The sequence below is a fragment of the Meleagris gallopavo genome, chromosome 28 (genome assembly GCF_000146605.3).
Source record: "Meleagris gallopavo isolate NT-WF06-2002-E0010 breed Aviagen turkey brand Nicholas breeding stock chromosome 28, Turkey_5.1, whole genome shotgun sequence".
Classification (NCBI taxonomy): domain Eukaryota; kingdom Metazoa; phylum Chordata; class Aves; order Galliformes; family Phasianidae; genus Meleagris; species Meleagris gallopavo.
Genome location: NC_015038.2, coordinates 3,386,308 through 3,408,582, shown reverse-complemented (window position 1 = coordinate 3,408,582; position 22,275 = coordinate 3,386,308). Strand labels below are relative to the sequence as shown.

The window sequence follows — 22,275 nt, the reverse complement described above, 5'->3', positions numbered from 1 at the left end:
AGCAGAAGGAAATTACAGCCCGGAGAAACTGTAGAAAGAGATTGAAAGGAAATAATTGTGGACACATTGAATTGTGAGCCGGACAAGAAAAGATTATTTCTATCTAGGATGGTTCTGGGCAGCACGTCATCCAGGCTGAAAGCTGGAGAAAACAAAGCATTGCTCACATGGAAACCCCACAGGGCTTTCCAAAATCACTGTGCCAGTCATTGCACAGATCACCACCCAGCAAATGCATCCATGTCCAGCGCCGTGCGAGGTGCAGTGCGAAATATTGCCATCAGATGGCAAAGTCGCAATGGGGATGGAGGCAGCAGCCTGCGGGAGGAGGCAATGGACACAGGTGGATGTGGTGTGAGCGAGGCAGGGGGTTTGGAACCAGGTGATCTCTCCGGTCCCTTCCAACCCAAACCATTCTATGGTTCTGTGATTCTGTGAAGGTCCCATTTCATGTTTGAGGGTGGGCAAGCAGGCTGCCTGAAGGGCCCCGGAGGGGGTTTCAAGGATGTTGCATCCCGGCCATGCCATTATGTGCCCCCCATGTCCTGAGTGTAGCTGGGGTGGCAGTGGGGAGATCCTGTCGCTGCTCTGAGGCCCCATTTCCCTGAAATACTTTGGTTTCTTCCTACAGAAGCAGCATGGCAAAGCCTCCACGGGTCATCGGCCCGTAAGAGATAAAAATAAATAAACAAAACCCACCGAACGGCGGGCTCAGATAGCCGGTTCCAAGGTGCACCAGGTGACACAGATGCTTTGCGCTGTTTTGCTGCCGGTTATCACAAGGAAATGGTTCTCCTTTCTACTGAAACTCACGCACAGCGGTTCCCATGCGGAAGTGCCGTCCTGAGAGCTAAAAATAGGGCTGAGTCAGCGGCCCCAAAGGGTATAAAGCAGGCAGGTGTAAAGCCGGAGGGGCCGGGGCTCCCCTTGCTCAGTGCTGAGGAGTTGGCCTCGACACACGTCCGGAAGAGCAGCAATTCCAATGGAGAGGTAAATAGCAGAGGAGCAAATCAAGAACGATGCGCCCAGTGGGAGTCAATCGGAGGATGGGGTTGCTTTGCTGTGATTACAGTTATGAATGTTGCTCACACGGGTGGTCGGGTGGATTTGGGGTTGGCTTGCATGGGTGAAAGTTGTCTTTTTGATCCAGAAAACGGCCAAGCTGTGTTGGGTAGATGTGTGTTCTGTGTGCCCATCCCTGCAAGCAGCTCCGGGCTTTGCATGGTTGAGCCCATAGGTTTTGCTGTTGGCTTCCTGCGCTCTGCTCAGCAGTGGAAGCAGACTGGTTTGTGTCTGTCTCTCTGGAAGGTGCACAGCTGTGGCTGGTTTGTTGTTTTTTTTTTTGTTTCTTTTTTTGCAGTGGTTGGCTTTTTTTAGCAGCTTCAAGGGGAGATGCTTGAAGATCTGGGGTTAGGGGCTGTGTAATTGTTCCTTTTGCACGGCGCTGTGTTGTGATGGGAAGACACAGCAAGGCGATATCCCTATTACACCTGTGCTAACCCGGCAACCCCTTTGGCACTGGATGAGTTCATCCCCTCTGCACAGTTTCACTTCTTCCATTAGCACTGTCTTTACCCCATCATAAAACCCTAAGCGTGCAGCCTACATCCATAAACACTATAATAGAGGTTGATCATTTACCAAAGGCAGATACGCCCTTGGAACACCTCAAACACCCTCAGCTTGCAGTCAAAACAGTAGCAGTTTCCATCATAGCCAACCCACCCACGCTCTGTCCTCAGGAAAGCAAACACTGGGCTGAAAATGTTGTTTTCCTCTGCAGCAAAATGCGGGTTGTGCCCACAGAACAGCAGCGATGGGACGAGGCATGGCAGCCATCGGGATCCATCCTTTCTCTGGACAGGAGAGGGGCCAAGAAAGTGCTGGAGATCTACGTCAGGCGTTCGTTGAGCTGCTGTGAGAACACACAGGTGGCCAAGGAAAGGCTTCAGGAGAGAGCCAAAGCACGAGGGAGGAAAGCAGCCGTGCTGCAAAGGTCGGAGAGTGACTTTGGCAAGTATTCGCATGCCAAGAACAGCTTGGAGAAGGAGCAGGAGGAGGCAGCCAAGGAGCTGGGGCTGGAGGAGGCTGTGGTTGAGGAGAGCAAAGCATCGGCTCCTGGGGAGGAACCTAAAGAGGAGCTGGAGCCTAAGAGGAAAAGCACAAAGAGCTCTTCCCAGGGCAAGGTCCAGCGCACCTGGTTCAAGAGCTTCTTAAATCTGCTCTTCAAAAGGAGTCCTGAGGAGCAGAAGGAAAACGCTGGGCAAAAAGTGAAGGAAAAAGATGTCAGAACTCCTTACAGCAGCAAAACAGAAGGGCCCAGGAGACCCAGAGCTGACACCAGCACATCCCCTACCCTGGGCAAAGCTTCCAGGAAGAGACCCAGCCTCAAGAAGGTCTTCTCCTTCAAGAAGAACGTGGAGGAGGAATGTGGTGAGGCGGGGGCCAGGGCCAAGCGTCCCAGCTGCCTGCCCCTGCGACACGTCCTTGCATCCAGCCCTACAGGTGAGAGCCCTCCATCAACAGGACCTGGGGTGTGGGAGTGCTGGGTCCTGACCCTACCCAAGAATCGCCCTCTTGTTGCTTTGGGAGCTCCAATCTCGCTGCCCCAGGAAAGGGTCAATTTTGCTTGAGCTGATTGGATCCCCTGGGTGAGGAGCACAGCTGCGCATCGTTATGGTGACTTGTGATGCAGCAAGTTACTGCAAGCTGCTCCAGGGCGATTGTCCGTGCACAGAATTTTATGTGCACAGGTTTTCCCCCTGCAGCAAAACCAGTTCACCCTAGTTTAGTTTCAACCTGCATTTGAGACCAGAGATTGAATCTGGAACCACCCAAGGGCCATTCCCTGCTGCTTTTGCTTTGCTACAGGGAAGGGTGGGAGCCACTGCGGCAGCAGCACCTGTGTTACATCCTCATCCCTTCCTAAATGCCAACAGGAGAGGCAGTCCCACAACCTGGGGTGGGTGCAGGCACCGTGCCAACGGGGTCTGCGCTGGTCTTTCCATCAGTCCTTGGTTCTGACCAGAGCTCTTCTCCCTGCAGAGGCCGAGCAGCCGGAGGGTTACTATGCTCGGGTCTCGGAGGAGGTCGGGCTGATCGTGCAGGGCAGTGGGGAGCGCAGGGCTGAGCGGCTGCCAGGGCCGACCTGCACCGATGGGGTCGGTGAGTGCTGCACTTTGGTATTGAAAACACTGTGGTGTGGGATTTGTCCCCGTGCAGAGCCTGTGTGGGATTCATCTCTGCGTCCCAAGGATGCAACACAAAGAGCCATAGGGAACCACTGGGGGGATTTATGGCATCAGGGCTTGGTTTGGGGAGGGGCAAACGCAAAGGCAGAGGGCAGTTCTTCCAGGCAAAGCACTTGGCTACAGGCTGAAATGGCTTTTATGGGAATGGAGGGTGATGTGTGCTGCTTGGGGGATCCTTAGGGGGGCAAAGCAGCTGTGCTGCCCTGAGAGCACTTGAGGATGGGGCTTGGGGATGGGGCTGGAGGTGACGTGGGGCTGGAGGTGACGTGGGGCTGTGCTCTCTCCGCAGATGAAGCCATCAGAGAAATTGTGGCCCTGCTGCAGGAAGCTGGAGATGAGCTGGACAGGCAGGTGAGAGCCTATGGGGCCAGGGAAACCTTCTCTCTGACACAGTGCAACACCTCCAGCTGGAGACGCTCAGTGAAATCAAGGAAATGGTGCCCTCAAATTCCCCGCCGGGGTGTGATCCTGTCTGCCTGCCTTCTCCCATCTGCAATCCTCCCGAGATGCGAAGGCGTCAACCCGAGGCTGACACACCGCATTGTTTGCCCTCAATGAACCCATTCGTTTGCTTCCCCAACAGGTGAGGGAAGACGCGAGGCTGCGGACGTTCTTCAGAGACATGTCCTACAGCTCCTTCAAGAACCTGGCTGATGCTTACGTCCACCGGGAGATGACGGCCAGCCGACCCAACGTCAACCCCCAGGAGATCCAGTTTGCCTTCACGGTGCACCTCACAGCCAAAGTGGCCGGCATCTGCAACCAGGCTGTGAACAGGATCATGGGATTCGGCACCCGCTACTTAGAAGACTCGTTTGCGCCCCTGTCCTACAGCAAAGTCCTCCAGGTAAGGAGGGCTTGGGCAGAGGATGGGGTCAGGGTGTGATGACAGCCAGGGTGGTCGGTCCGGATCATGTTGGGAGTGATGGGGCGTGGGGACACAATGGTGGAGAGTGGGAGACCTGTGGGACAGGTGCTCTCCAATGGGAATGTGGCTGTAAGAGAGGAGCCAAAGGCTGGAGAACTGCCCTGGGAGGGTGGCCTGGAGGATGTAAGTCTTCTCACTCTGAAGAGCAGAAAGCTCAGGTGGGGGTCATGGCAGCATCAGCTCAGGAGGGGTTATCACAGCATGCCAGTATTTGAAATGTGGCTACAAAGAGGACGAAGGCTCTTGGCAAGGAGAAAAGAAGGGCCAGTGGGTACGAGCTGCACTGTGAGAAGTTTCATCTTGAGATATAGGAATTGACCAGTAGGGGAGACCCACAGCACCATCTGGTTTGGGAAGGGCCTCACGGCTGTTTCCTCCCTCCCCTCCCAGCAGGACAGAACGAAGTTCAGCACAGACAACTGCGAGAGCCCGGACTGATGGTGCTGCAGCTGTGACCCCAGTGATGGACATCAGTGACTGGGACGCAGCTTCCGAAGGTGGCCTGGATGTCCTGCAGACTCATGGATTTAAAAATCCACAGAGGAAACCCACAGCAGTCACCATGGTGGCACAATGGATGAAACCCCACCTGGCAGGGGGCAAAGGGTCTGAAAAGCCCACATTTCTGAGACTGCCCTGAATTTCCATTTTGGCTCTCATCAGATGCATGTGTGGAGCCTCACGGTTCATTTGTGTGTGTGTGCATTTATTTATTTATTAACTTTTCTTACATATCTGTGAATGTAGGCTATAATTTCTCCAGCTTCTGTGTCAGGCAAGGGTCCAGTTCAAAAAAAATAAATAAATAAAACTCAAATAAATGGGTCCCTGTGTGGCATCCAGGCTTGTCTGAAGGCAGAGGAAATGTGTATGCATGTTATACATGGAATAAAGTTTGCTTTGCTACAGCTGTTGTGAGCTTCTCCTTTCAAGCCAACTCAAAGTGACACAAAGCAGGTTTTACAGCAGATACACGGCGAGCTCCTGGCCTTCCTGTCTATTTATGGCCATTCCCTTCCCAGAAAAAGGAGATTTATTTGTGAAAGCAGCTTGATCTGAAAGCAGGAGCTGGGGGAAGCTTGCTCTGAGTGTCCCCGAAGCTGCAATCACTGCATCTCCCTCCAGGACTCAGGGATTTGTAGCTGCCAGGTCTCACCTCTGAGGTCTAAGAAGATGTGAAATGTCAAAGGGATTAAACCCTAATCGGGGGGAATCTTCGCAGCTAATCTTTATCCAGACCCCTAAGCAGGGCCCTGGATTAAAGCATTGTGCTTGGCTTGGGGCCAGAGGGACCACAGCTCCTTGCTGAGCTCAAACCCAGCCTGGGGCAAAGGGGACAACATTTGGGGTCATCAGCATGCTGAGGGGCAGGGGGCAAAGGGGGTGGCTGTGGTTGGGGTCAGTGCTGTGCCAAGACATGGTCCTGCGTGGGCATCTCCTCACTCCCATCTCTGCCCCTATAAAATCCCAACTAGAACAAGCCAGGAAAGAGCCATTGCCAGAGGGAACATCCCTATGTGCACACCTCAATTCCCCCGTTCACAGAGCCATGAAGGAAACACTTCCAATGCAGGTAAATCCCACTCCTGCCCGGAGGTGCCAGCGCTGGGTTTCCCTCTGGGCAGATCCCAGCCCGTGGTGATATTTACTGCTGGAGAAACCAAAACTGCTCTGTCCTGCTTGCAGAGCAGCTCCTGCCTGGCATGCAGCACCCGGGGCGGTGCTGGCTGGGAGAGGAGCTGGGTGGTATTGGGGCAATGGGAACCATGTACCCCACGTGCGTTGCATCCTCAGGCATGATCAGGGTCTGCATGGAGCAGATTTGGGGTTTGTCTCCTCTCCGTCTTCCCAGAGGACATCGCTTTGGAACATGGGATGCACCCACCAAGCAAAGCACCAGTCAGGAAAATGAGTTTGATTTCCCATTCTCTTTTCCTGTGCTTTTCCTGATGGCAGCTGAACAAAACCTCCTCCTCCTGCATTTGGTGCCATGGGGAACAAGGAGCAAAGCCTGTGCACAACCATCCTCAGGTCCTAAATAACCCAACCCCAATGGAGACGAGGATTGGAGCATCTCCTACAGCCCAGATCCCTTCACCCAACGAAGCTCAGCATCTTGGCTAAACCCCTTAGTTAGAAACCCAAGACCTGCCTTGCCCGTGGTCACAGAAGATATTAAAGGAGGCATTAAAGCAGGACAAGCTATTAGCCCCGGGGATTTTGAGAGGTTTCCAACTCTATCACCTTCATCCTGCCCTGAAGTCCCCACTGTGCTTTCCAACAGGCAATCTCCTCTCCCGAAAATCCCTGGGATCGCAGCCATGGGCCATCTGGGTGCTGATCTGTGAGCACTGCCACGAGGGGCTTCTCCCATCTGCACGCCTGGGACACCGCTGCCCGACTCATCAGTCCCAGCTAATCCCGCTCTGCTGGGTGCCAGGAGGGGAGGGCAGCTTAGAAAATCAGCCCAGCACTTAAGGAGGCAATTAATGCCCAATTCGCTGTCACTAAGAGGATGATGACAAGGTTTCATCTCACGGGAGCGTGGCTCTTGGCCAAGGAGCATTCTGTCCATGGAGATGCTGGCAGCAGGCAAGGGCAGATGTTGCTTGCCTTCACCCATCCACTGAGGACCCCCCCTGTAATTCATTGTGTCCCTGCAGGTCTGAGCTGGCGGCTTTTGGGGTGCTGCCTCTGCCCTGCCAGGGTGGGTGTTCCCTGTCCTCACGTCCCTTGTCCTCTTGTCCATCCTGCCTGTGTCCCTTGGCTCTCCTGGTCCAGTCCTGGTTCAACAAGGGGTTCTTCTTTTCCATGCTGTGAGCCTTCTTGCACTCACCGCGCATCTCCCCATGTCACCATTTGCCTGCCTTCCTGCAGGTCTTGCAACATCCAAGATAAACTCTGCATGTTGTATGTATTCGGACAACAGAAGCAGCACAGTATTTAGTAATATTTAATCAATCCATTTAAAATGGCATTATTTATTCTCTGCGTGGGCAACAGCGTTAGGTTATGAAGGCTGAAATGACACTCAGAATGTGCTCCATCTATCCTGAGCTGTAATGAGCAGCCCAGAAGCAGCAGCACTGCGGGGCATTGGGATGCAGGGAGTGCAGAGCCCTGAAAAAAGCAGAGCCCAGGGGAGAGGAAAGCAGATCCGTCCCCTTGTGTTGCTTTTCCCCAAAGAATATCCAAAGCCTCCAATAGGGAACAATTGCCAGCACTATTTCCAAACCGAGCGGTGCTCTGCGCAACGCCCCGCATCCACCCCTTGTGTAACGCCCTCTCGGCTTTAAGTGCCTTATACAAGCCTTTACTCACCCACTGCTGAGCTGTGCCTAAGCCAGGATTGAAGGTGAATCCTATTTAGGAAAACATCCTTGATGAAGGAAGCGTGAAGCAAAGGGGAAGAGTTGTGTGGCTGCACTGAAGATGGGGGCACAGCGGTGTGGGATCCATCTGCACCAGGTGCTGCGCGGCCGTGGGATCGCTGCATGTGAAAGGGAATCCTCCATCCAGCCCTGAGCTGCCGAGCTGCTCGAGGATTACACGGACTGTTTAGATAAAGGGAGAACTGTTTTTAGCACAGGCAACAATTAAAATAGCTGGCGAACATCCACACCTCCGGCACTGCCATAAAAAAGGAGAAAATTCTGGATTCCACCACCATCAGGGATGCACTCAGAGATGAGAGCCTGAGCTCTGCCAGGTGAGGAAGGCACCGAGGTGGACGCTTGCCCTGGAGATGGCTGCGGAGGAGCTGCGTGCTCCAGGCACCCCTTTCTCACTCTCCTTTTCGGGCAGTGGGTTCCTCGCGCTGTATCAGGTTGGGGTGGTTCAGTCCCTCCTGGAGTTGGCCCCCGAACTGCTCAAATCTGCCTGCAAAGTGTATGGATCGTCTGCAGGATCGCTCATCGCCGCCGCCGTGGTGTGTGGCATCAGCCTGGGTAAGGAGATGGGAGAGAATGGGCTGGGGGGTGGCAATGGCTTTGTGCTGGTGGGGCAGTGGGATGTGTTACCAAAACAGTTCGTATCCCTGATAAGACACAAATGTGCAGGTGATGTCACTTCTGGTGCAATTTTGGGTGGTGTCCCCTGAATAAGGCAGTCATTGCTGTCTGAGCCTCATCTCAGATGGCCAGGTGATATCGTGTGGGCAAATCTGGACATACCTGTCTGTCCTACTGGCACATCCTGCAGAAGGAGAACCTCCCTCCCCCCTGCTTCCAGCTCTGGGGAGTGCTGAGAGGAGGTGCAAAGCACAATGAAGTGAGCAGGATGCACAGCCCTCGTCCCTATGGATCAGCACCTGCAGCTCTAAGGGGCTGTGAGCAGCAGCTGAGTGGGTGCTGCAGAAATAAACCCCTTTAGCAATAATGTGGAATCAATTCAGAGCAACTAATCTGCCTGAACAACTGCATTCTACTGCGGTGCAAACAAGTGAGCACAAGGCTTGGCTTTGAAGACTGACCCAAGTGATGCAGATGGAGGATTGTTTCGGGGTCAAAATACTGAAAGAGAAAGTAAGGAGGGAACGCCCAACACTTGGAACATCCATTGGATGCTGGAGCCATTCAGCTCTAGCAAAATAATTCAGAGCATTGGCAAATATATCCAGACAAAGCAACAGGTGATGTGCTGCCCTTTCTGCCCAGATGAGCTTGGCAAAAATCAGCGCTCAGTGCTTTCCCCTCTGATTCCTGGGGCTGTGGGAAGGGATGGAGATGGGACGTGGGATGGCTGCACTATTCCCAAAGCAGGGATGCTGCAGTGACCTCACGTGCAGGCTTTGTCCCATCTCCAGCCCAGCAACGTCTGGACTCTCTGTGGCTCTTTTGGCCGAGGTCCCTGAATGAACCCACCAAGCATTAATCATCGCTCCACGTGGCCCGAACATCCGCTCAAACAGTGATAACCCCTCTTAATACCCGCGCTGCTCCGGTTGCCCTCAGGACACAGCCTGTCTGCCCCTACAAAAGCTGCTGTGGAGACTCCGGGAGCCCAGGGACCACGAGGGCTCTCTGTAGAATGAGGGAGATGGAAAAGCTTCCCAAGGCCACGCTATAACCACCTTAGGATGGCTATTCCTCCACGCATCCTCTCTGTTTCTGCACACACTGTGACTCTGGGCTGTACTGATCCTCCGTTCCCCGTTATTTCAAGCCCATGATCCCCACTGGGGCCGGGCAGTTCTGCTCCTTTAATCCAGCTCCCAGGATGTGCAGACGCCCATAATGCCCATTAATGCTGCCAGGAGGTCAGTGGGTGCTCAGACGAGAGGGGACCTCAGCCCAGGGAAGTCCCTGCACCTTTGAAGACGTTATAGGGATTATATTCCCCATTAGAATGGCACTGTGTGCAGACCCACAGGAACTGTGAGCATGTTAACCAGACTGAAAATTCAACTCGTAGGGCAGCAGCGATGTTGACCATGTCTGTCTCTTTTCCCACCCCTGTCAGATGACCTGAAAGAAGTGTTCTATGCAAATGCAAGAGAAGCCCGGAAAACCCTGCTGGGCCCCCTGTCGCCCAAGTGCAGCTTGCTGGCCAACCTCAGGGCCGTGCTGCAGCGCAGGCTCCCAGAGGATTCCTACCAGGTGGCATCGGGGCGGCTGCACATCTCACTGACACGGGTGGTGGACGGCCAGAACGTCATGGTGTCTGAGTTCAGCTCGAACGAGGAGCTCATTCAGGTAAAGGGATCGTCCCTTGGTGTCCATAGGAAGACTTCTACCCACCCACTGGAATGGAGGCACGGAAACATTGATGATGTTCTAAAGACGGGTGTAAGAAAGAAGGGGACAGACTGTCCAGCTGTATGGGACAAAGGGAAATGGCTTCAAACTAAAAGAGGAGAGATTTCAATTGGACATAAGGAAGGAGTTTTGTACAATAGGGGCAGTGAGGCAATGCACAGGTTGCCCAGAGAGGTGCTGATGTCCCAGCCCTGCAGACCCTCAAGGTCAGGGGAAGGGGCTCTGAGCACTGCAGGGAATGGGGCAGGATGGCATTTAAGGTCCCTTCCAACTCAAACCATTCTATGATTCTATAACCTTAACTGTGCCATTTCCTCCCCAAGACGGGAGGGAGTCAGGAAGGGCTCTTGGAGCTGTGGTCCCACCACCATCAGCTCCCCCAGGAGGAAGGGAGATGCTGTGAGATCCAGAGCAGGTTTGCTCTCAGGCTCACGGAGCCAATGTTGGTGTGTTGGCTGTCTGTGAGCAGCCATGGCCCTTTGCAAAGAGTGGTGGCAATGCTAACAAGTCTCTGTGTTCTTGGATAGGTCTCTCCTTTGCCAAATACTGTTGGCAGCAATTTTTCCTCATTCCCTTCAGCACTCCTCTGGGAGGAAAGGCCCAGGCAAAGTGGCCTTGCTATCAAACCCCAGATTGCTGATTAACCCCCAAACTGGGGGCAGGAATCCCTGCATCACAGAGCTCAGCCCACGAAGCTGCCCTGGCTGAACCCACAGCCCTGAGTGCTCATTCTCAGCTGATGAGATGGGTGAGAAATGGTTCTGTGCCCAGCAGTGTGGCTTTGCCTTTGCAAAATCCCCGCAGAATGAAAATGCATTGTGAGGATGTTTTGTTTTGTTTTGTTTTGTTTTAAATAACCTCCAAGTTTCACCTTTTAGCAGCAGCTGTGTTTTACAGTGATATACGGACGTCCAGCTCTGACAGTGCTGGCAGCCATACAACAAAAATGAAGTGCTGTTCCCCCCTACCCAGAGAAGCTTTGTTGAAACCGGATGTTTTTGCCCTTCTTGAAACCTTTCTTCTCGACACAGCCACACACACCAGGAGGGTCGGAGCTTGGCTCAGACATCTGCCATGCCTGAAGGTGTAGGCACCCCGCAGAGCAGCCTTGACAGCAACGCTGACTTCTGCCATCTTTCTCCTTCTCCAGGCTCTCCTCTGCAGCTGCTTCCTTCCTATCTACTGCGGGTTCATCCCTCCGTCCTACCGAGGTGTGGTGAGTGATACCCCAATAAAACGTACCCTTGGAGCAGCAGGTTCCTGAGCTTAATCCTTATGTCCCCAGGAGCAGGGAGGGATATAGGTGTCCAGACATCTTCTTTGGTTAATGGAGGATGATAAAGCCTTTTAGCACCTCTTCATCCCATTATAGCTGGGTGAACAGTCACCCGGAGAGCCCTCTGCTGCTTTGCTCATGGCAGAGCCTTCCCATGGCCATCTCCAAGCCGTCTCACCTGGGCAGGATCCGTCTGCAGCACAGGCGATGTCCTCATTCACTCAGGTGCAGGCTTGCATGGCTGAAATACTAAAAGTTCGTGGGAGGATCCTCCCCCAGCCACGTGTGCATTGCCACTCTGCAAAGCGCTGCACTGAAGGCAACACGTGCAACCTGGCTCCTTGCTACATCCAAGCAAAGGAGGAGAGCAGCACCTTGTATTTTATATGCAGTCTGAGCAGGACATCATGATCCGTCGGTGCTTTTTGCAGGCAGGGCTTGTCCTGCCCTCAGGTGCCAAGTCAGCTCTCCGGCTGCACTCAGCCTGCAGCCCACAGGTCCCAAGGCTCAGCAACAGTGCTGCACAAGGCTGCTGTGCACCATTATTTCACACACGTCTGCTGCAGTGCTTGCAACCTCGAATCCCACCAAGGTGGGTGGCACATTCAGCTTCCTTTCAGAATACAGTCGATGGTGTTTTCCTTGCCCACTGAGCGATTCTGTAGGTGGTTCTCCGATGAGGGCACCCTACTGATGGAGCTCACACCAAGAGCAAAGCAAGCCCCAATCTGAAACACAGGACTTGAAATCCATACAACGCTGCTCGAAACAATTTTACAAAGATCTTGTGAATGGAGCTAATTATATTTCAGTTTTAATAACCACTGTGTGTTACAGCACCGAGCTGAGACCGGGAGAAAGGCGAGGGGTGGGAAGCAAGGCTATGTGGGGCTGTTACAACCTTGCAGCTTATTGCTCACCTCCTGCTGATGCTTCCCATGCATAAACCCTATTTTGTCTGCATTTCCCTCTCAGCGTTACGTTGATGGGGGATTCACAGGCCTGCAGCCCGTCTCCAGCCTGGAGGAAGCTGTGATCACTGTGTCCCCATTCACGGGAGAGCTCGACATCTGCCCACGGGACTGCCCTGCCATCTTCTACTGCTTCCAGATCTTCAATGGCAGCATTCAGATTTCGGTGGAAAACCTGTGCAGGATTAGCTATGCTCTGTTTCCACCCAGCACCATGGTAAGCCAGCCAGGCCCTCTTCCTTTTGCTTTGATAATATGTTGGTATGAGCTGCCCAGGGAGGTGAGGGGGTCACCATCTCTGGAAGGGCTCAAAACCAATGTGGCACTGAGGGATGTGCTCAGTGGGCACGGGGGGGTGAGGTTGGACTTGGGGATCTTAGAGGCTTTTTCCAGCCTTAATGATTCTATTTTAGTCTATTCTAAATTAGGGCTGGATCTGCCTTCCCCAGTGTTAGGGCTCCTATTGACCTCCACCATTAATCCACCAGGTTTTAAGGGCAGGGCTCAGACTCTGGGGCTGCCCCCACTCTAATTTTTTGGTGGGTGGGTGGCCGATCTGGAACAGAACTCACCCTGCTTGAATACCCACAAAGGATCAGTGCTTCTGTAGCTGGAAACCATCAGATGTTGACGGTGCTCCCTGACCGTCCATCCCAACCCACGCATCCAAACAGCCTTGGGCAGATCCTCCTCTCCCTTGCACGGAGAGCTCTGAGGTGACCTCTGGTGTTTCTTTTTGCAGGTCCTGAACGACATTTTTTCCCAAGGGTACCAGGACACTGCCCTTTTCCTCTGCAGGAACAGTAAGTGTTACCCCAAGACCCAAAGGGCAGCCTAAAAACACGACCCAACGTGTGGCCAACCTTTCTGTATCTCACAGATGCCTTTGGTGTGAACTACTTCGATGGCAATTTCCGCTTTGCCAGCATGTGTGGGAAGAACGACTTCCCACAGCCCAACAGGATGCTGAACAGTCTGGGCAAGAGTATCCCACAGTACCTGGCACCGCGCTTCCTCCCAGGTAGAGGACTTGGGGCACTCACTGTGGGATTTAGGGTGGCTGAAGCTACTGAGGGCTACAGCAGGAGCAGCTGGACAGGAGGAAGCGTTGCATTTATTGGGTTATTTCTAATGATGGGTCTTTATTTACTCTTGTGTTGTCCTCCCGGGAGCAGACCTGGCTCGGTGGAAGAAGCAGCAGATATTTAAACTGCAGGATCCGCTGTCAAAGGTCCTCCTGCAGCCATACAAGCTGCCGGCGTTTGTCTGGAAGGGGTAAGGACATCTTGATAAAGGCACCAAAGCTGAGAGTGATGCATAATCCACTTGTTGTGCTTTCTGTGAGAGGCTGAAGGGATACAGTGTGAGGCTGGCAATGGGCAGACTGGCATCCCACAGGCAGCAGTGGGGCGTGCAGCAGGCTGCAGCATCCTTCAGGCAGCAACTCCGTGGGAAACACCCAGAGCAGCCTCTGGGGCAGAGCAGGTTGCTGTGAGTCCCTGTTGTACTGTGAACCAGGAAAAGGTGATGCACACCTACTGCCTTTGCAAGATAAGCTTAGCAGCAACCTCTTCCATTGCAGACCTGAAGACAAGCTCTTAGAGAACTAGTGAAACTAGCACAGGATCACTTGAATCTGGAAAGGAGCATTACAGTGTACATTTGCTGTTAACACTCTCCCTCTTTTGCTGCAGTTACCATACCATAAACCTGCTAACTTTGAATTTGCAGGCTGGAGCAGCTGTGGGGGCTGCTGGAAGACATCAGCTCCATGGCAAAACGGTTCCAGAAGCTCCTCCGAACAGTGGTGCCTGGTTTGCCTAAGAGAGCTGGGGCCAGGAGGTGAGATATGGAGCAGAGGGGAGGCAGAGTACAGAGCTGGGAAACCCTGAGAGCTTTCACCCATCAGTCACTGATACTGAGCTTGGCTAAAAATTCCACATCTGTGACACTCCACCTTTAAAGAGCCTTTTTTTTTCCCCCCCTGGAATGTTTTGCTACTTATTCAGCAACATCTGCAAGAAGCTACAAACCAGCCTAGTGCCACCTCCCTACAGCAATGTATTCCAGAGCAATTACATGCTGGCCTCTGTCCTAGTGGAACACGAGGAATCTCCACCAAGTGATGTTTTGGCACTAAACTCTCAGCAGTCAAGGCACTTACCCTTCTAGACAGAGTTCTCAGCCTGCCTAAAGCTTGCTCCACATTACCTTGCACTCAACTAGCAACAGGACTTGCAGAGAATGATCTTATTCCATAGGCAGCTATCCCTATGCAAGTCCAAACATCCCTGGGGTTTCTGATTCCCTGACTCAATGACCCACCTGCTTGTTCCCTTGGGTAACCATCCCAGGTGGGCCCTGGGATGCTCCAACACCACACAGTTTTGCCATCCCAGGAAGCAGTGGACAACAATGGAGATCATTGCACACGGTTGCATGAATGATGTCCTCATGGAGTTATTCAGGGGTGGTTTTTCACTTGGAGAAATGGGCTGATTTTGTTTTTAGCGCTACTGCAGCAATCTCCCCAGCCAGGCCTGACCTGCTTTAACATGATGGCCAAGGAAAAGCACTGCATCTGCAGCCAAGCTGCAGTCTGTGCAGGAGGGATCGGGCATCTTGCATGCACATACAGCCCAACCACTGTTTTCCCTAGCCACTCACAGCAATCACACTTGCTGATTACAAGAATCATCCCTCCTCCAGTTCCAAGCCTGCAGAAACATGCTAAGATGTAATTATTTCATGACTCAGCACATGTATCAGCTGCCTTATACTTTATTAAGCCCTCATCTTTTCAAACAAGTACACCTGCACAAGCTTAGGGTAAATGGCACAAAGGAGAAAATGGATAAAGTCTGGCATTTCTTTGAATCATCTCATGGAGCTTTTTACAACCTGGGAAGGCAAGCTGGAAAACTCAGCTGCACCCAACCCAAACCAGCTGCAGTAGATTCTGTACTTCTCCTGAAATAGCTCCATTAAAGCTGGGTGATGGGATTCATATGTGGCTTCTGGGCATACAAGGAGGGTTGTGGCTCTGCCTGTGCTGGTCATGCTCTGTCAGTGTGCTCTTCAGTGCATCTCAGTGGCTGTTAGCAGGCTGTGCTGTAAGTTTTCTTTTTTCTTTAAAACATGAACTGGGGCCAAAGGCAGCAGCTGTGTCAAAAATGTTCTTCTGTAGCTGGCAAGGCCCTAAAGGCAGTAGAACCACATCGGTCAATCTGATAGACTCTGCTGATCCTTGTGTAACAAACTGGGATCAAGCACCCAATCAGGACTCTTTCTTCATTATTGTTATCTACAGCGTAATAAAATAAACAGGCTTTGAAATCCTTAAAATAATGCTCCCATGCTAATGCCTTGCTGCTTGGCCCAGTCTGCACTGAACCCTGCAGAGCCATGAAGCTCAAGGAGGCTGAGATGGAGGGTTGGACACAGCCCAAGCTGTAGGTGCTTGCTCTGAAGCTACATCCCTCCAATGGATCAGGCCCCACACTCTCCCTTCCCATGCAACCAAGCCAAAACAAAACAAACTTATTCTATCCTGTTTGTCTCTGGCTTTTTGATGCAGGTATTTTATCTGGAACTGATTCTGTTTATAGGCTAGATACTAAGGACTTGCAAAATGTCTTGGTGGGCAGATGGATAAAGAAGTAATGTTTGTGATTAGTTCACTAGTGCCACCTGAGCCTTGCTCCTGTGCAAGCCCTAACAATGCAACGTTCCTTTTGGAGATGTTCTTGCTTAATAAGAAAATGTGTGAGAGTTGTGTGTGGGTTTATACTCTTGCTTGTTTAGTACCATCAGTGACGGTACATCACTGTGCAGATAAACTGTAAAGTAGCCTTTTCTTGACCTAGATCAGGACTTTTCCTTCCCAGACATGAAAAAAATCTGAGCTGCTTCTCCTCTAAAGACTGAGAGCTCTGCTTAACCTCTCGGTTGCTCTCTTGGCCTAACAAATAAGTCTTGATTCCTTCCACAGGTGATCTTAGAATCACAGAATCATAGAATCTTTTGAGTTGGAAGGGACCCTTAAAGTCCATCTCAGGTTAGTGAAAAACATTACAGCCCAGCTCCTGCCTTGGAAAAAGCTCATTTTCATTTCTTCCCTCCGAACAAGAGACCAAGTGATTCCTGATTGCCCACATCCTGCCAAACCTCCAGAGAATCCTGGTTCCTACTCTGCTGTTTTCAAAGGCTACATGTAGTTCAGATTGATGAGGCCTTTAAACAAGCAAATATGAATTATTCTGCATTTCCACAGTAGGTCTCTTCCCATTGGTAGAACCGTCAGTGCTTCACAATGGTTTGAATGGAAATGTCTTGAGTTCTTTCATTTTGAGAATTCCAAAATTTTGGTTTTAGATCTGAAATAGTAAGGATCTTGTTCTTTTCCCTTAAAACTTAGGATTTGGTGTGGTCCTCCTAGATGCACAAGAACCACATTTGGGTCTTTTTTCATCTTCAGTGTATGTGGCAGCATTTTAAATCACAACCACGCTGGAAAAGCTGTGCAGTTTTCCATAAGTGACATGTTTTGAATTGTTGAAAAACTCAGAAAAACAAAAGAACCAGTAAAAGGAAAAGCAACACTGCAGTCCAGCACATACTTTATCATACTCTGCTAGTAACAAAAAGCCAAACTGGAATCTGAAATGCTGACAGCTCTCCAGTTTTCAGCATTATTTTGCACAGGAAAAAAAGAAAGCTAGAAGGTTGGGATTTAAGCCTACCTTATTTTACTTAAAGCTGAGTCAGCCAGAGGTTTATCTGCAGCTCTAACTTGCTTCTCTTGCATTTAAGCATTCACATGTGGCTGCATACTGGAATTACTAAGTAGAAACTTTGGTTTGACTGGCACAGCAAAGCCAGCCTCAGAGATTGAGACACACTGCTCCTTCCCTCACCCTTAAGGAAACAATGCGTGGGCAGAGCCTGTCATTACCTTGCAACATAAGTCATTCCTGATAAGAGCTGTGTTTCTAAAGGGTGTCTCTGATGTGGCTTCATCTGTGAGGAAATGATAATGTGGGTAGCTGGGAGTTCAGGTGATATTTATCAGAAATCTGCTAGGAAGAGGCAGGGGAAATGTGTTCCTGCCATCAAACATCATAAATAGTAAGCTCAGCTGGTTCAAGAGGGGAATCCTTCTCTTTCCTGATATTTTCACCTACTGGTGCCTTTAAAAACCCTGACAGCCTATGAGCACTGGGCAAGGGTCACACAGTTAATGAAAACTGATGGGATGAAAAACACGTTGGCTCTGTACCTTTCTGAGGGTTGCAGGAGGTGGAGCATATCTTCTTCCTCCAGTTCATCTGCTGAACAAATGCCTGCTGTGTTCTCCTTGGTGATGTCCTGAGTGTCTGTTGCTCTGGAGCAAGGTACTCCTGTTCCTGGCTTCCTGTGCAGGGTCCCTTCACCTTTCTTGTGCAATTCCTTGTGCAATGAAAGTGTAAAGTTCTCAGGAAGGTATTTTATACCAAATGCATCTGGGGGAAGAGAAGACAGTTCTCACAGTCTGTGGATCAACTACCAGCTTCCTGGCAATGTAAGGCATGAGCAGGATGAATTGGAAAATAAAGGCACTGAGGACCACAGTTTACAGCTCATCCTAAATGGGTTTTTAGGGTCAGGGGCTGCCAAACATCATAGCTTTGTGGATAAAGCATCAAACATTATACAAGGCACCAAGCCTATACTGTTGTCCATGTCATTGAGACATGCATTCCCTGGAAAGCTCTGACATTCCCAGCAATCCCTTCCTTTAGAGGGCAAGGGATGAACAGGGAGCTCCAGTGCTGGCCGTGGAGAAAACAGGAATGAGAATTACCCGACCTACCTGCTCCTCGTTCCCAACTACTTACTCAATCTGTGTAAAAAGGAGACTGCATCCTTGTAGCCATCGTGATAAAACTGTTCACAAACCTGCAGGAGGGAGATGGCAGTCAGGACAGGTGGGCCAGCTGTAGGGGCCTCGTGGCTCCGGGTACCTGAGGAAGCAGCTCACTTTTGCTGAAGGACACTGGAAAAGATACTGCATGCGATACAAGTTTTGTTCTGATATATGTAAAATCCAATCAACTATTTGGAAAATGAAGAAGGGAACTGGGCAGTCTCTGGGACAGATGTCAAATTCACCAGCTAAAGCAGACACAGTGATGGTGGTCTGGAACACGAAGTTGGTCTTCCACATGCCGAATTCCCCATCAATATAACGCTAGAAGAGAAAAGAAGGAACCCTCAGCCTTCCTCTTCTCAGAGTGAGCTGTGTCATATGCATGCATATGGAATTTCTTCCCAACTCAGTCCCAAACGGGCCTGAAGGGTTGGGGCTGGGGAAATCTTTCAGGGAGCAGCCCTGAGCACCGCCCCATGTAGTCAAGGTCTACACCCACCAACTCCTCCCTCCCCACCCTCCCCTTGTGGCTGTGGGGCACCTAGGTTCAGTTCCTCCCTCTGCAGACGCTGTATGCCACACAGCACAAGCAACTTGGGGTACAAAAACACCTAGTGCCACTGAGATGAGCCCTTACCCTGGGCCACGACATGCTCTCCTGACTCAGGAATACTCACCACCCCGTGGTACAGAGGAGGGATAAAGCCAAAACACAGAGGGATGAAGCAGCTGCATAACACGGCCTATGGGAAAGACAGCAAGTGACCTGGAAGGCAAAGTTGCAAAAATCTCTTGCCCTTGTGAGTGCTGACTCATCTGTGGCTGCTGAGATGCGACCCACACCTGGAAGGCTCTCACCTGAATGATGTCCTCCTTTGAAGTAAACTCTGAAACCACCACGCAATTCCAGTCACGCAGGCGGGTGAGGATGATGTGCAGCTTCCCAGATGCCAGCTGGTGGGCATTGGCAGGCAGAAATTTACTTAAGGCATCCTTTACAACAAGCAGGACTTTCCCCCGAGCTGTAAGGAGCGTGCTGAAAAAGAGTTTCCCAGCACTGTAGAGGTACTGCTGCATCTCACCTAAAGCCAAAGCAAAGCAATTATTAGTTATGTACTTTCTTAGCTGCGTTTCTGTCTGGTAGAGGGATGTTTTAGCAGGCTGGTAAAGAGCCACCATTTTCAGCAGGGCTGAAGCTCTCAAGGGCAGATCTAGATTCTCAATGACTGTATTCAATATTTTATTTCCTACATGCTTTAGGAATCTATAAAAAACCCAAAATGTCTCCTTAGGCACTTCTGTTTCTTATATTAGGTAGAGATACCATTAATTTAAATTGATAAGACATGGAGACTTATTCCATAACTATACCTGTGCAGTTAATTTATCCACATTTTCCACTCTTAGAGAAGTCAACAAAATAAAATTCAAAATAAAATTCCACTGATTAAGAACAGCAGTTTAAAAAGATCTTTTGCAGCTCTGGCACACCTGGATGCTTGATCTTTCCATACACAGAACACCCTTACCTATATCACACTCACATGCTGCAAATGCAGCCACAATCGATCCTGAAGATATCCCGTAGATCTTGGATGCAGATTTCAATATCTCAGGTGACAAGTCCTGCAAAGCCTTTACCACTCCAGCTTCATATACCTGCAGGAAACTGCAGCCTCTGAACATTAAAGAGAACGATCTCTCATCTCCCTTTATCTTCATAACTTCTGCAAAAAACCAAGAGCTCAAGGCACAAGAAAGCAGCTGCACAGGACAGGTTTGGAGGTCTCGTCTAAAGCAAGCCAACACTTAGCTGTTCCCAATCTGCTCCTGTTTCTGGCCTCTGCATTTTATCTGTCTGACACAGATCTCAAACCCAAATGTCCAATGAAAAGAAAGCAATGGCAAGAGCATGTGATGTGTGATCTCTTTTAATACCTAAGGGTACTCATGAAAACAAATGGACTGACTGCAATACATTCCTAAGGTGTGCACTTAGCTGCTGGGTGAAAGCCCCAGGCTGTGTGGAGGGCTGCATGTCTCACTGATGTTGGGGGAGCAGCCTGTATTACAACAGAGAAAAGTTGCTTCCCTGAGCTGATGAACAACATGAGCACTACCACAGGGCTCCATTTGTTTCCAGACTATTGGTAGGTAAGAAGCAGCAATATTCCATGGTACACAAGTGTCTTGCAAGATGCTGTTTAAAACTGGTTTGTCTCATTTGTCAGAGGTTACCAAACCCTGACCTAGGGAGTGGAGAACACGCAGAAGGTATTTGGACTATTAAAAAATCAAAATCCAAGTTGTTCACTCGGTTTCACAATTTCAGGGTTTTGAGTTTGCTCACAAAACTGGGTGAGTTTTGGGGTCTGGATGGAACCCTGATCTACACAAAGGGGCAAAGTACTCTCACGTCAGCAGCAGCCCCAAGCTTACATGGGAGCAGCATCACCGACCAGCTCCACCCAGCAGCCAAGCCACTAAGCTCCTTGCACACACCTTGCATGAGCTTCACAGATCACATCGTTGAGCTGCAAAGAGGAAAGAGCAAAGAAAAATGGGAAACTTGGGATGATAGGAATACATATATTCCTGGAATAGTCAAGAGAACTGATACAATGGAAATAATTTTCCATCTACCCTTAAGTGTTGCCCTACAAGTTTAATTGCAATAAGAAGAGTCTATTCCAGATGCTGCTGTTTACTAGATAGAAAAGGGATTTAGAGTTTGAAATCCATTGGTCAGCCACATGAAGAAAGCTCCTGAGATTAAGAAAAGTGATTGCAACTCTAGGACAAAGGGGAAAAATAACTCTTGTTTTGCAGAAGCAACAATATTGCTATTGCTTCAAGCACAGGGTTCAGCCCTATTACTGCACTACTTTCCATACACAGCTAGACAACTGTGCTGCACCAATCACAAACCTTTTGTGCACGGATCAGGCTACCCAGGCCATGTTTTGCTCAATTGCATTTCTGCATTACTGAGGAAGTTTGTAAATCCATTTGTTTCAGCTTCTCATCCAGTCTTGTAGAAAGAAGTAAATAATGCTTAGAGTTGAAAAGTAGGGATGGTGGTCTGTGCCTGCCTGCATGGGGGAAAGGCAGTTTCTCCCACTGTGGTGATATGTGCCATGCTCACCTCATGCACCTTGTCTGCCTCTCAGTCAGCTCACTTCATCAGCACAAAACAACCTTTCACAGATCCTTTGCAGCTCATTGTCTGGACATGCTTCAGGTCCTCTGTGTCTTTCTTGTAGTGAGGAGCCCAAAGTGAATGCACTTGATGTGTGGCCTCACCAAGGATGAGTACAGAGGGATGATCACCTCCTGCTGCTGCTGGGTGTACTTCTGCTGATACAACCAGGATGCCTTGGCTTTCTTGGCTGCCTGGGCACACTGCTGGCTCACATTCAGCCAGAAGAAAGGAAAAAAGAGATTCATAACCCACCCTAGAACCTCGTCTCACAAATTGCAATTCCTGTGACTTCAGCAGCTCCCAGAAGGTGCCATGTCACACTATTTTTTTTTTCTTATAACAGGAACACGACGCACAAAATCACAGCCTATGCTATATTTAGCATCAGCCACAGAAACCCTTGCCCTGCTCATGTGACAAGCATTCATCCAGGCACGTGGCATGATGTCACCATGTATGATGTCACCAGCTGAGCCAGGTGAACCGTACTGAAAGCCACAGCCTTTCCATGTGTCCCACAGCTGTGGGCAAAGGGCACAATGCACACAGGCAAACAGACTTCTGTTGTGACAAGGTCTCCTCTGTGCAGCGCTTTCATCTTACTGAGGCACACGGCGTTGTTTTACGACTAAAGAAGTCAAAAACGCGGACACTGCAGCTCCCCGTGATTCAGGTGACCAAGACCTGGCCTCTCACTGTGGCCCGCAGCCCTGAGGGCACCTCAGAGCCAGGCCAAAGGGATGAGGACCCCAGTATGGCCAAGACCCGCAACGTATGAGCCGGCAGCGCAACCGGACCAAGGAGAAAAGCCGCCGCTCGGCGCCGCGGGTGGGATGGGACCAGCACAGACCAGGCCGCACCCTAGGCCCAGGCGGACCGGAAGCCGCCATTTTCTCGCTCCCGCCTCGTGATGACGTCAATCGAGCGCCATCCCGCTCTTTCCGTTTTCCCGCCTTCCTCTCTGCCCGATATGCGCATGCGTA

The 22,275-nt window shown here is 50.7% G+C and overlaps 3 protein-coding genes across 4 annotated transcripts; 2 read left to right on the top strand and 1 right to left on the bottom strand.

Annotated features, from left to right (window-relative positions):
- Positions 1 to 808: 808 nt before the first annotated feature.
- LOC104914507 (apoptosis facilitator Bcl-2-like protein 14) lies at positions 809 to 5,091 on the top strand. Of its 2 annotated transcripts, none has more exons than XM_010724242.3 (6): positions 809 to 990; positions 1,784 to 2,505; positions 3,046 to 3,165; positions 3,541 to 3,602; positions 3,835 to 4,098; positions 4,573 to 5,091. In XM_010724242.3, the coding sequence occupies exons 1-6, from the start codon at positions 983 to 985 to the stop codon at positions 4,615 to 4,617; spliced, it is 1,221 nt and encodes a 406-aa protein (XP_010722544.1). In that variant the 5' UTR covers positions 809 to 982; the 3' UTR covers positions 4,618 to 5,091. The 2 variants fall into 2 exon arrangements, with proteins under 2 accessions (XP_010722544.1, XP_010722543.1); XM_010724241.3 differs by having other exon boundaries at positions 810 to 990; positions 4,570 to 5,091.
- A 2,610-nt stretch (positions 5,092 to 7,701) lies between these two features.
- PNPLA1 (patatin like phospholipase domain containing 1) lies at positions 7,702 to 14,396 on the top strand. The gene is made up of 8 exons (XM_010724238.3): positions 7,702 to 8,126; positions 9,640 to 9,872; positions 11,086 to 11,151; positions 12,187 to 12,399; positions 12,925 to 12,985; positions 13,063 to 13,203; positions 13,358 to 13,457; positions 13,914 to 14,396. Exons 1-8 carry the CDS (start codon positions 7,925 to 7,927, stop codon positions 14,026 to 14,028), a joined length of 1,131 nt encoding a protein of 376 aa, XP_010722540.1. The 5' UTR covers positions 7,702 to 7,924; the 3' UTR covers positions 14,029 to 14,396.
- A 909-nt stretch (positions 14,397 to 15,305) lies between these two features.
- LOC100542403 (patatin-like phospholipase domain-containing protein 1) lies at positions 15,306 to 21,954 on the bottom strand. Its single transcript, XM_031556986.1, has 6 exons — positions 19,620 to 21,954; positions 18,949 to 19,172; positions 18,768 to 18,833; positions 18,120 to 18,411; positions 17,461 to 17,683; positions 15,306 to 15,380 (listed from the first exon to the last, which is right to left on the bottom strand). The coding sequence occupies exons 1-6, from the start codon at positions 19,810 to 19,812 to the stop codon at positions 15,350 to 15,352; spliced, it is 1,029 nt and encodes a 342-aa protein (XP_031412846.1). The 5' UTR covers positions 19,813 to 21,954; the 3' UTR covers positions 15,306 to 15,349.
- Positions 21,955 to 22,275: the final 321 nt, after the last annotated feature.